Genomic DNA, 13,657 nt, shown 5'->3' with positions numbered 1-13,657 from the left:
AAGCTGGGAGGCAGTTTACAGATAAATAATCACCATGCTATTTCTAAACTTGAAATTGTAAAATGAGCAATGGGCACATTCTCAGAAACTGGGTAGGTGGAAGATATTAATCTTACAGTTCTTACCTTACTAATGCTTTGACAGTGGATCTAACCACACTTGAGAGCAGGAACAACGGAGACACAAGGATATGAAACAGGGAGAGGGAGGCAAATGCCACTGATGGGGAGAAGTCAGCCTTTCTTGTCAGATGAGCATGGACAACAAATGTCTACAAAGAGACAAACATCACCATGAGTGCTTTGCCATAAGGAAGGAAACAAATTTCATATTTCACAAACATTTCAGTTACAGAACCTTGATTCATACTCTCTTAACAGTTTGGAGGAGTGCTGCATGCTCTGAGCTGCTTCTGGTCCCAGAAGGCAAGTGAGCATTTTCCATTCTTTCCCAGAGGAACTGCAAATGTGCAGCAGGTTTGCATCCTGTTCTCCTGCCTCCCCAGCTCCACATCACTTATACTTGAAAATGCAGTTGTAATTAACACTATTTACAAAGTCCATACTTACTATGAGCACAGCTGCAATTGGTATTGCTGCATTCATAAAGACTGTGAAGGAAAACACATAGGAACATTTAGGAACAATTTTCATTCAGACAGGCTAAATGCTAAAATTGACAGTTTGGTCACCCTTTTCTTGGCATGAACCCCTGAAGGACTCTGTAGAGTGTCAGATATTTCTCATGCCTACGTTTAGAGGAGCTTTAATGAATCCTCTAACATATTCCTAAATTCTGTACTCATGCTTATATAAAATAGTTGAGTTATTGCACGTATCTTCTAATTCATTGTCAGAGAAGAGAATTTAAAAATATAAGTATATTAGAGTGTGTAATCACAAATTAAAAGCTTCAGCTTTGAAAGACTAATGTGTATTAAAGTCTAGAAATGCACAGTTTACACCTCACCCCTGGAAAAAACCCCCTACATATTTTTCTGACAAAAATATTCTGTGTTGGAACACAAAGCAGCCTCTCATGTCTCTTTAATGGTTCTACTTCCTGACCAGTTTTCACACTTTGTATCAATTCAAGGTAGGTACATGCACAGAAATTGTAAAGAAGGGAAGCTTGCTGCCAGCAACTCTGTCCTTCTGAATGCCATTAAATCTTTGCCTTTGCACTGTGCCTTTGCAACTGCTGCAGTACACGGGTTGCTTTTAGGGAGCAGTGTGGTGAGAGAATCTAGCAAAGATGATCAGATTCTCAGAGATGGATCCTGCTCTACTCCTGTCCACAGCATAAGATCATACCTGTCAAATAGGAAGCTGGATGCAATAAATATCCTGTAGGGTTGGCAAAGCTTGCTGTAGAGTTAAAACACCTAAAACACTTGGTGGATCCCAAGAAGCTGAGCTGAATTTTGCTATTAAATGAGATCACCAGTACATACAAGGACTTCAAACTTCTTTCAACCAAACAAATATGAGCCATTGGAAAAGTGTCCAGAATAATAAAATGTCTTCTAAAATAACTCTATTTTGCAGCTAAGACTTTATGCTTAATTAGTTTTAGTCAAAAGGACTTTGTTACTGAAAAAAGGTAGACTAAGAACTGAGAAAAATATTCAGTTGGTCTGGATATTTTAGTAACAGTAACCACTGTTATTTTCCTGTGAGAAAGCCTGGAGTTATTTTGCTTCTGAGAGATTAGGCAAAAAATCATAGAGGTAGGAAAACCACTCCTTTCTTTCTCTCTCTTTCCTGAATTTTAATGTACATTAAATCCTGTAAAGATGCCACACAACTTTGATTCTGGTGGGGGCCTTTCATTAAAATACAGGAAGAGGCAATTTCTATAGTGGCTCTTTTAGTACACATGAACAATTCCATATACATATAGCCTGGATCCTGGCACAGGGGTGAGGCACCCCAGATCCAATTTCCATGTGGTCTTGAAATGTAATTTTCTTGTAGTCTAGCCAACACTGCCCTGAAACTTGTAGGTATATTTTCTGTAATCCAACGCAAATCTATTCCTTATGAATAAAATAACTCCAACCACATTCTTTATTTCTGTTAATAGCTATGTGTACTTAGAAAAGAATTCCAGAGTCTATTCAACACTCTGTTAAAAGAACTATTTATAAAAATCTCTTTTGTTCTGTCTTAGTATTCTAGCATCTTTCTGCCTTCCTCTACATCACAAATACAAAAAATTGTGGTCCTCTAATGCCTTTTAATTTTTTTTCCCTAAAGAAATTAAATAATATGTTCACTACAATATTAGCCAACGTGTTTTGGGCTGATTATGCCTCTCATTCTAATTATACTTAAGGTAAAAGAGCAAATTCTCCTGTATTTACATTCCCTTTTTAGTCTGCAAAAGTGCAAGTTGGCAAAGACAAGTGTTATTTCTGCTAAAGTCTGAAGGTGTAACTCCTAGGCTGAAATAACAGGAACCTTTATAAGCCAAAATTATAAGCACCTTCAGCATAAAGCTGCACTGCTCTACCCCAACTGAGAACTTATCTCTTGTGTCTTGCCCATATAAAATTTAATACAAAATAAGAACGCAATTAAAAACTCAGAATGTTTCATGAAGCATCAGTAAATATAAATTTCTAGAAGCATCAGTAAATATAAATTTCTAATAATACAGATTCTTATGTCATTGCTTCATAGAATAATCAGTACCCCTGGGATGAATACACCTTTTCCTACCTTTTGCAAATGACTCTGTGAGGATTTAAAATCCAATAAGCCTTCACAGCCCTACAGCTGAACCCTTGGCCCTGACTATAAATAGATTTTTAATGCCACATGAAGCACTGCAGACAAAGGGAACCCATCTATGTTGATCTGGGAGTAACACAGAGTTTCTGCTCTCACAGCATGCAGCTAAATTCTGTTTTATGTCAAAACAGAAACTCCTCTCCAAGCCCACAATGCCTAGGATTGCCAGAGAGAAATTCTGGTCTTACAAGACAATGAATACCTCAATTTAATGTCAGATAAATTCAGTGGGAGCATGATCTTTCTCTTAGAGTATATTAACTTATGTGATCATAAAAACTAGGCCTCCTTATTATCCCAGGAGATATTTGTACAGGTACCTAGTAGCGCTCAAAAACTTCTTGCTAAAGTTTTCCATTTCATTAATATCTCACAGATTATATATTCTTCAGTGTGACTTTACTAATTATTTCTAAAATATTAACATAGCAATTATATAGGTATTGCATATAACAATATGCATCAAACACAGAGTTCAATCTGCTGTAGGTCTTTTTAAAAACACAATAAAGTCTTAAAGCAGCCTGAAAAATAACAGGAGAGGAAAGAATCGGGATACAGAAAGATGAAATTGCCAGAATGCTCATACTTTTCTTTCCAGCATATAGAAATGGTTTTAACAATCACTTATTTTAACAAGAAATCCAAGTTTTGAGTAAGAACATGTAAATATTGTCTGTTGGAGCTTCAGTGCAAAGACAATGCCTGTCACATATTATTTGTATGCTCTGAATTGTGCAAAATGCAGAAAAAACCCTCAAAAATAAATAAATTTCAGCAGCCATTTCCTCTTGAATGCTGTGTTCTAGAAGAGAATATTGCTGGCTAAATACAATCTGGGAAATATTTGTCCCTTGAAAGCTTTTGTCCAGAAAAAGTCAATTCTTTGAAGCACACATTTTTTCTTTCAGGCATATTTCCCACACAAGCAAAGTTCTACTGAATTAAATGCAGGTTCTGACTAGATGCAAAGTGAGAAGTACAGATCAGAGCCTAAAGCAACTGAAATAATCTCGACAGAGAAATGGGAAACTCATTAGTAGCCAATAATTCAGTAGCACTTAGCTGAGCAGTGGATTACTGTGAAGGAACAGACTTACTGGATATGGAGGTGTAAAGGGCAAAAGACTTGAGGCTAGTCATTTCTTTCTGTCTGGTTTCCTCCACACTGCTGTGAAATATGTGCTCCCAAGCGTAGAGTTTCAGGAGCTTAATGCCCCGCAGCATCTCATTTGTCTTCTTCAGTCTCTCGTTGGAGTACTCCTGCAATATTTACACACACATTTACCTGAAAAGCACAATAAAAACACTTCTTCCCTAAGCATAAGGATGACACATAAATTATAAGCAGCCCCCTTGCACAGTGCAGACATTTCCATCACAAACAGCACTGCTCCCCTGTGCAGGAATTTCTAGGTGACACTGACTATGATTGGATGCTGCAAGAATGAATGCTGTCCACATTTCTGGAAGGGTGCATACTGTTGATGGGAAGGAATTCCTCCACACACAGGAAGATGCACAAATAACTCTCATCCCTACCCATGATCTGTGGTGGAAGAGATTTCAGCAAGCTCTGGCTCCATTACAAGTTCCTGTGGCTTCCTTGGCAGTGCAACAGTTGCTGAAAGGGGGAATAAGCTCAGAGCAGCTGGGCATGGGAATGCCAATGAAGCAAGGTAACATTTTCAGCAGTGGTGCAGGTGATTCAAATTATAGACAAGCCAAATGAGGGATCAAGGAACAGCTTGTGACTTAGCAGACCCATAAGCTGCCCAGTTGAGGCACACACTGTGGGAGTTAGGACAGCATGGGGTTTGTTTAAATGAACCTGTTTGATAGAATTCCACATCTGGGGTCCGAGTTTGGACACAGCATTCCTACTTCCTTTCCCCTAGGACAGCTTGCCCTGCACGACTCACAGCTCTGTGCACTGCCCACAGCTACTTCAGTCCATGACTACTGATCATCTCTATTTGTAGACCAGAAGGTTTTAAAGGTATTTTTGCTCTTAGGGAGCCACATTTGCTGAAAAATATAAACCCCAAAAAATATGTATTTACTGCCTACACTTACAATCTCACATTCGTGAACGTGGCATTCTTGAACACTAGCAAATGTTTGAGAAGCAATTCTGGGTCAACATCCATGGTTAGCTTTGTAATTCCAAGCATAGACCAATGCATAATTACCAGATATGATATTTAGATTACAAATCAGTTCGAAGACACTCACCAATGTGCTTCGCTGGGCCTGTGAGAGTTTTGTTGCTACAAAGTACTGAACAGGTGCAAGGACTATGATTACTGCTGCTCCAATTAAGGCACTGATTCCAAGAAGGTAGTAGAGCAGAAGAATTCCTACAATTATCTGTTGGGATAAAAGAAGGCGAGGGAAAGATCTTGGCTTCACTTGGGGTATGCACCACAAAGACCAACGTCAGGGTAAGGGACCTTGTTCAACCAACAGCAGCTGCAGTTAAAGCCACCCCAAATGTCACAAGTTCAGCACTGCTGGCACACCCAAGGTGATCAGTCAGGGCTTCTCCCAGGGACCCAGACACTCACCCAGTGCTCCTCTCCCTAGCTTGGGCATTTTGTGTATTTCTGTTTCTGTATTTCTCCCCATTATGCACAGTAAAAGAAAGTTTTACAGGTTTGTGTATCTTCCATAATTTAACTTTCAAAACTATTTAGAAGAACTTTATTTAAAAATAAATAGATTTTAGAAAAACACCTTTAAATAAAATTTAATTTAAAAATACTTCCAAATAACACACTATAGCACTGAGAATACTCGTCTCAGATAATCTCTGACAAACTGGCAAGGACCTGTTTTAAGGATATACAGTGCCAGATAGGCAATTACATTTGAAACAGAGTTAGAGAAATGGTGAAAAAAAAAAAAAAGGTTTTGTCTTTGAATAAGTAAAAATCTAGAAGTCACATCCATGGTTTACTGTAAGCAGCTCAATAAACACAAACAATATATACAAGGTACCAAAGTTAATTATCACTATTGTAATGACTGACTCCTGAACAATCTGCAACATTGACGATCTAAGAATTCAAAAGTGTAAGCTGATAAATCAATCGGATGACAAAGGGATAGAAAGTTAATTTCATACAAAATTTCCCTTAATTAAAAAAACCCAATTACTGGAAATTTCTTTAATATGTTATCTACTACTCTTGATATGTTTGTACACTCTCATAACCTTCACCATCTTCCATCATTTCAAAGCTCAATGGTCATATGCCTATTTCCACACATTCATAGGAAAGTGGCTGTTTACATGAAAAAAAAGGAGTTTGCAGTTTCCACATTTCCATCCATTTAAAGCACAGAGAGAAAATTTTTTTTTTCTTCTTAGGAACTCTCTGATGCCTCTCTACAGCTGAACTGAACTAAAACATGACTCTCAAAAAGAGCCACAGTATTGAATAAGAAATGAGGCACTGACATGAAAGTAAAATCCCATTGTTTATGCACCACAAATATAGTAAGAGGCAAGGTTAAATTCCAAATTAAAAAAATCTTTCAGTGATCAGTAAGTGAGCAATCTGCTTCCACCTGAAGTCAGGAAATTAATGAGTGTCTGAAAACAAACAAAACACAAAAGGCCTCTGCCAGACACCCCTGTCAGAGCTCTCCTCCATAACACAAAATGGTCTTAGTCTTTACAGATCAAGATTTTCACTCCCAACTGCTTCATCATGCGCAGATGCTGTGGGCATTGAAAATACAGGAAAGCACTGAACAGTGAGAAGCCACTGCAGAACACTGACTCCTTGTTTGCCTGCTGTCCCTCACTACTGGTTGACTGTCAAGGACATTATGGGACCACCTGGTTCTAAAAAGAGAGCATCAGCTTCTCCCTTAGACAAGGAGAAACCTATCTCAGCTGGATCCTGAGGGAGTTGCTAGCTCACAGCTGCTTTTCCAACCCTCATCCTAGCTACTGAGAGGCTCGGTCTTTGCAAAAGTGCTAATGATACCATGTTTCAAATAGGTCAAAAATTATCCCATTTTCATCTTCTTTATAATGTGATAGTACAGACAAACTTTTGAAATACTGTGGGAACTCAGCACATCACTCCAGATGTCCAGAGTTACCGAGAGAACCCTTGGGGGGGGGGGGGGGGGCTCAGAGATCCTGGAATGTTGCCAAAAGTACCTGGCACCTTGACTTTGACCCTACAAGGGATGTGCCACCTGTTTGAGGACATGAGAGTCACTTGGGAATGAATGGTGTAAGAAATGATGTATTTACAGAGTGAAATATAGATTTGAGGGTTTTGGTACAGGGGAGTTATGGAGACAAGATGGAGGGATCAGGGCGTGTCTCGTCCTTCTTCTTTCTTCTTGTCATCCATTTTCTGTGGTGATGTTGGCACTCTGGGATTGGTCCACGGTGAAGGTGCACTTGCTAATATGGGTGAAAGGTATTGGGAAACAAAGGTAAATATGATGTACGTAGTTTTTAGTATAAAAAGAGACGACCACCCAGTGGGGGCTCAGAGTGCCCTTGACTGCCTTGCTGGTCAGACCTCTGTTGGGCAGACAGAAAATTTTATAGATAAGAAATAATAAACAATCTGAAGACTGAAAATCTGAAGAGTCCAGACTCGTCCTTTGAAGAGTGGGCTGTCCCAGAGCCATCCTACGCATGTCCGAGCAGAGAAAAGGAGCCCATCGGACAAAATACCTTCAGTATGTATGGAAAAAAAAGGGAAGAATTGTATCTGATAAGAGCTGAAATCTTATTGAACATAATTCTATATCACATCATAAAGTATAGAATCAAGAATAAAGAGTACACAGATAACATCTGAGCTCTGGGGGACAGTATCTGGCAGATGGGAGTGCTCTCATCAGTATTCCTGAGAAGGCAAAAATCATATTTAAAAAAAAAGGCTGTGTAATGAAACACTGCTTCTCTTTCATCAAAATCCCAAAGCTCTTCTCTGCCAGAGATAAATATCAGGAGCGAAAAGCTCGCCAATAGCTCTGGTTATTTTGTCTTGATTATTTATTGAAGGATGGCCAGTATTTGCAGCCAGAAACTGCTTTGTGGGCAGTTCTGAAAGAGACAAATGCCCTTTCATTACAAGTGTAAGCTGTCCCTACCAATGAGCCAGAGATATGAGAACACAGGATTTTTTAATAATCACAATGAAATCAAACAAGGGTATTTATCAAATGGAGGCATGGGGGGAAGGCCTTTCTAAGGCCTCATTTTGCTCCCAGGGTTTCAGTCAAACCTACTGAGGGCATCTTTCACCTGACTGGCATCCCTGGGCCTCTTCTCATGGATTCCAATAACATTCAAACAGTAACTTAAGGCAATGATAAAGCTCCCATTGACTCCAGTCACAGCAAAGATGGGGCTCAAATTATCTGGACTGTATAGAAAACCTACCTTGTCATGAATGGCTATTACAAAATCTACAGCAGATGCTGAAATGTTGATTGCTAGACTAAGAGCTACAAAACAATTAAAAACCTGTTTTAAATAATAACAGAGTTTGTGCAATGTAGTATCAGCCATCTTTCAAGCAGCCAGTAATAGTTTTCACTGCCTCATAAAACAAGGTACTGAATGAAAGCTATGGAAAACCTCCTGAAGAAGCCTTTGTGGCCAATGTGACTCACTGATTTTGGCATGACCCACAAAACAGCAGCACGCTCCAGCACTGATCGTCCTCATCTGGCAAGGAGCATCACGGCAGGAATTCTAATGCAAATATAATTTTATTTTCTGCAGACTGTCAGGAAGTCCTTATGAGTCTGTGACTTCTGGCCCATTAAAGCAAAATGTTGTTACAGAATATGCAATGGAATTGGATTAATTTAGTTGCACTAAAGCACTCTCTACGCTGAGCTGCCAGAGAGGCCTTAGAAAATAAGTGAAATTGATAGCTTGTACAAAGTTTGTCTATAATAATTGATACCCTAGACATTATCATTAAGGGGGTGGACTCTTCTTGGCTCCCCATAGCTTTTCAGCAATATCATTTTAGTCTACAATCACTGACTTCTTACTGTGCTTCCCATAAAAGGAAGGAAAATACCCTGACATCCAAATTATTACCAAAAACTTCCAATAAGTAACCATACCTAATATGGTATTTTCTCTCAATTTATTTTCATTATAATTATCCTCTCTTTTGCAATTAGACATCAATATTAGGACAAACTCCTTGATAATTTTTTCCTCCCCACTTCAAAAAAATCTGGTTCCCATTTTTCCTCCCCTATCCATAATTTCAGGGAAACCATGCAATAAAATAAGTCAAGTTGCTTTCTGAAAAATTCAATACGATAACTGCTATATCCATCAACCTCCCTTAATTCTAGAATGCAAAATGTTTTAAACTGCCATATAAGCTCCTCCAGAGTAGATCAGAAAAACTAGTCCATACCTCTTATGCAGGAGTAAGTGTATTGGAGGAGAAAAGTGCATTCATACTGCATGAAGATAACCACACAGTGACATAAATATGGCCACAATCACCTTAAATCTCAATATTTTAATAGGCATGGTTTTCTACATCTCACACATGTAGTAAGCAGAGTTAAAAGAAGCCATCAGTCAGTAAACTGCTGATTGTTCGCCCCTTAATATGCTCACTATCCTGATCTGAGGCTTTGCACAAGTCTCATGAAGCTAGCAAGAGTTATATCAGAGAGTAAGACAAATCACTTGTATAAGATGCTGATGGACACAAACTCCTAAGCAACACCCCTAAAACCACATTATAAACTGCCTGGAAATGCAATCTGCCAGGTGGTGTCTATATACAGCCTCATGAAAACCATTTAATTTTTGGGCAAAGGCAAGCAACCCAAAACGCAAAGCTGCTGGATAGGTTACTTGCAGGTTTCTGACTTACACACCAGCAAAATCAGCCTCTGTGTGGTGCTGGAACCAGACTGCCTTTGTGACATTAACAAAATGAAACTAAATTATATGTCTAGAAAATACCAAATTCGCCAAAAAGAGAATTTAAACTCTACTGCCTCTTCTGTTTGTATTTACTGCTAGCACTGAACAACAAAAGGGACACCCAACAAAAGTGCACCAAGTAGCTGGAAGAAAGTGGGAAGACTTGCAGGGACTGAGTATCAGATGAAACTTCATGCTTTATTGTCAGTTTTTTCAGGTAATTCTTAAATAGAAGTATAGGGTGATCTGAGCAGGAAAGGAGACTGAAGGGATCTGACAGCTGTTTAGATATAGGAGGCCAAAGACACCACAGGATAAAGCAGAAAAACCATTTTGCATAACAAATATGTTCTAATAAAAAAAAATAGCCTTTGAAACAATGACAAACTGTGGAGTTTTTCATCCAAAAAGCAGCAGTAGTTTCAAGGCATGTCCAAAGGATCATCTCTATGTAATCATATTTATGCTACTTCTCTTGCTTCTGCTGGGATTCAGAAGACAAATGATTGCAATATCTTCCAGTTAACTTCCCTGATGTAATAAATGAATGCACTGTAACCTGCTGCACCCTATAAATTCATGTTATAAATGCAAAGCATTTTTGACAGCAGCCAAGATCCTAATACAATCATAAATACCTAAAGTCCAGTCACACATGTGGAATCTATTACAGACAAGATTTCTAGATGTTAATAGCTTGAAATTTTATTTCAAGTTATTCTTTAACTTCTTTAATATCCCCACTTGCATAAAACTCGCATGCAAGGAGTTTTACGCATACAGACTGAGGTGCATTAGGAACAAAAGCACATTTAATCACCTTACCTGTACTGGCATAGCCCAAAGGTTAGGGCAGAGGAAGAAGAACCACATCAGCTGATTTGTGTCTATGGCAACCAGGTTACAAATCTGGCCTGCTGTCATCTCGCCCATAGACATGTTAGAAGTTGAAAGCTGCATAATTTTATTGTATATTTTTGTCTGGAAGAGAGATCAAAAGGTACTAGCATACAGAAATACAATGAGACTTCTAGCTCCATCTAAACTCCAGGCCCAGCATGTTGAGGGCAAACAGTATTTCCAGTAACTTGAGTGAAGATAATAAAGTTTGGCCTTTTATGTTATTTCACAAAATTTAAAGCTACTCATCTTCCCTGACACAAAGCACAGTGCTGTTACCTGCACTGTGGTTGTCCAAGTACTCCCTTTTTTCATCCCTGTGCATCAATAAGAGAATGAAACCTTTACTGCCCAAAAATGCCCAAGAACACATTAGCAACTTCATAATCCAGCTAATGTGGTTCTTGGGCATTTTTGGGGAGTAAAGGTTTCACTCTCTTATTGATTTATACCTCCAGCATCTCCACAGAGTGCCCTTCCTGTAACTAACACTAAGATATTATTAGATTCAATAAATAATCCTTCATGTATTATAATCCTTGTTCTTTTTCTCTGGCAATTGACTCAGGTCCCATCCAGCCTCAGCACAATGTTCCTGGCTGATTGCTACATTCTGCTTAGAGAACTCAGTTCCATTACACAGTTTAATTCACAGACAGTGAATGTCTCAGGTACAATTCTGTACTGAATTAAGCAGTTGCCTCAGTGCAGAATCAGGCACAGGTATAAAAATAACACAGTACAAAATAATGAAAGCACACTTTTATCAGCTAGTTTGGTAAAAATCAAATAGGGCACACTGAACAGTGGCAGATTTACACAGGACAGGAGGAGAGAAAAGATTTACACAAAAAACATAGGAAAAAAAAGTATAAAAATATTGGCAGGGAGACTGCCATTAACACTGATCTGTTGCTTAGAGTGCTGCCTAAAAATTTTCCAATTTGAATTGTCCAACTGGCATTATCTAGACTTCTATATGCAGAACAGCAAATACAAAGTTTTTCTTAAAAAAAAAATTTAACTCTCTTTTCCAATTTTTCCCCTATTGCACTTGCTTTGGTTCTTGTATTTTTCAGTCATTTGCAGCTCTTCCACTTGATACAAGTCAAAATTTTTTTTTTGTACTTTCGGGTCAAATTTTTATTTCTGTAGAATTTTTCTACTTCACTCTAGTCAGGCAAAACCAATGGATGGAAACCAGAAGTCTGTCAGCTGACAAGTGCTTCCAAGTGTAAGATCAAAAGAGAATTAAACAATTAGGTTGCTATTGAAAGCATCCATCCATCATGGACGCTCCCCACAGGATCCATGCAGCTCAGGGGATAAAGAGTGTAACTTATAAGTTACACTAAGCCTGGATTTCATGCTATCACAGGGTAGGTTTCAGTCAGTGCCTTTGGCAATCCCACACTGTAATCTTACACCAAATTCTCTCATTTCCAGGCACAGAGCTTTGTATGCTACATAAAACTCTGATCTATGGTTGTCAGCTATACAACGATTAGAGATCCCATTTTTGCAATCTGACTTTTGTTCAGTGCTTACAGACTCCACTGTGACTGGCAGACTTTGTGGCATGACCACCCCTGGAATAAAACACTGCTCATGCATTGGGAATACAACCTATCCTTCTGTCCAAAATATATTTACAATACATTTTAAGGATGTTTTATTTGCATTGGATGTGACATTATCAAAAAATGCCTTTGAGATGGGAGGTGCAGTTCGCACTTAAACTACTTCAAAAGTTCTATTCAGTTTTACTTTCAGCAAACTTTTGCTTGAAGGTAAGAAGAAATACAGCATTGGATATTGAAAATAAACATTTATATAAAATCATCAAAATAAAATGCAAAGGAAACAACTTAGGGCTAACACAATTTCTAACAGCAATGGTACATTCAATACATTTCTGGAGAGAAGCATTTCAGAATTTAACAACTATATCATTTATATTTAAAACTACATGTTCATGAGGGTGTGAAAAGGTTAATTAGTAATATATTGGGTACCTGTATTGCACCTCTCAAGTTGATTCCTGTTTCAATAGCAACATAGTATGATGCTTGCAGAAATGTCCTTTGCAATAGAAGGGCAAAAAATAAGAGTACAGCCAAAACATAAGCATTGGACAGGAACTCTTGTGATGAAATAAAGAAAACACCAAGAATTTTAATCTGCAAAAAGAAAGTTAGAAATCAGGTGCAATGGTAATTTGCACAATTGATAAACAGAGATAATCACAGTTTATTACTTTGAAAGTGCTCCCAGCCTTGTCTGAAACTTCACAATTTATCACCTCAAAGACACAGTCTCATAACATGCCAACTCAGTAAGCTTCACTTAAATGCAAAATGATGTTTATAGGATTTCTGATATCCTTCCAAAACTCTAGGACACTCCATATGGTCATTTATTAAAAAAATGTGCACTGCCCATCATCAAAAAGGAACAGTCAACATCCTTTGGGAAAAATTACTCTCTTAATTTTAACACCTCAGGTTACTGAACACTAAAAATGACCTTCAGAACTTGTAAAAATCCCGAAACTCCTGGAATCATGCAAATTATTTTGGCCTGCAGCATCTTGTTCACTTTTATATATGGTCATTACTTTCTAGCAAGCTCATGAGATCACCAAAGTGCATTTTGATGCATGTCTACAGCTCAATGGGAAAACAGTGCATTTATTTCAGATTATATTTAATGAGCTGACATCTTTGGTGCCACAACAAGTTGAGAGGCTGGCTCACCATGAGAAGCCTTCTATAACTAAAATGTCTCCATCTTCCTCTTTCTCTTCTTGGCTCCTCCAAAACTTTGATTGCTGGATTGGGCTTCCATTAAAGGCAAAATTAGGAAGATGAATCCTTCTATTCCCTTTCAGAATGCTTCTTGCATTTAACACTCCTGCTGGATCCCTTGCTCAGCACATTTTTTCTTGCCTACATAGTCTCTTTGCTGTTGAAGTTTTCACAAGTGCTATAACACTTAATCAGCTACATTTCAC

The 13,657-nt window shown here is 38.3% G+C and overlaps 1 protein-coding gene across 2 annotated transcripts in view; it reads right to left on the bottom strand.

The window, feature by feature from the left end:
* Positions 1-13,657, bottom strand: part of ABCC8 (ATP binding cassette subfamily C member 8) — a 73,450-nt gene that overhangs the window by 42,888 nt on the left and 16,905 nt on the right. For both annotated transcript variants that reach the window (XM_058026083.1, XM_058026084.1), the window contains exons 7-12: positions 12,660-12,824; positions 10,570-10,725; positions 5,031-5,165; positions 3,896-4,058; positions 570-610; positions 126-271 (exon numbers count right to left, since the gene is read on the bottom strand). In XM_058026083.1, coding sequence (XP_057882066.1) covers positions 126-271; positions 570-610; positions 3,896-4,058; positions 5,031-5,165; positions 10,570-10,725; positions 12,660-12,824 — 806 coding nt within the window. The remainder of the gene's footprint in view (positions 1-125; positions 272-569; positions 611-3,895; positions 4,059-5,030; positions 5,166-10,569; positions 10,726-12,659; positions 12,825-13,657) is intronic.

The sequence above is a fragment of the Melospiza georgiana genome, chromosome 6 (genome assembly GCF_028018845.1).
Source record: "Melospiza georgiana isolate bMelGeo1 chromosome 6, bMelGeo1.pri, whole genome shotgun sequence".
NCBI lineage: Eukaryota > Metazoa > Chordata > Aves > Passeriformes > Passerellidae > Melospiza > Melospiza georgiana.
This window is presented reverse-complemented; position numbering and strand designations above follow the sequence as displayed.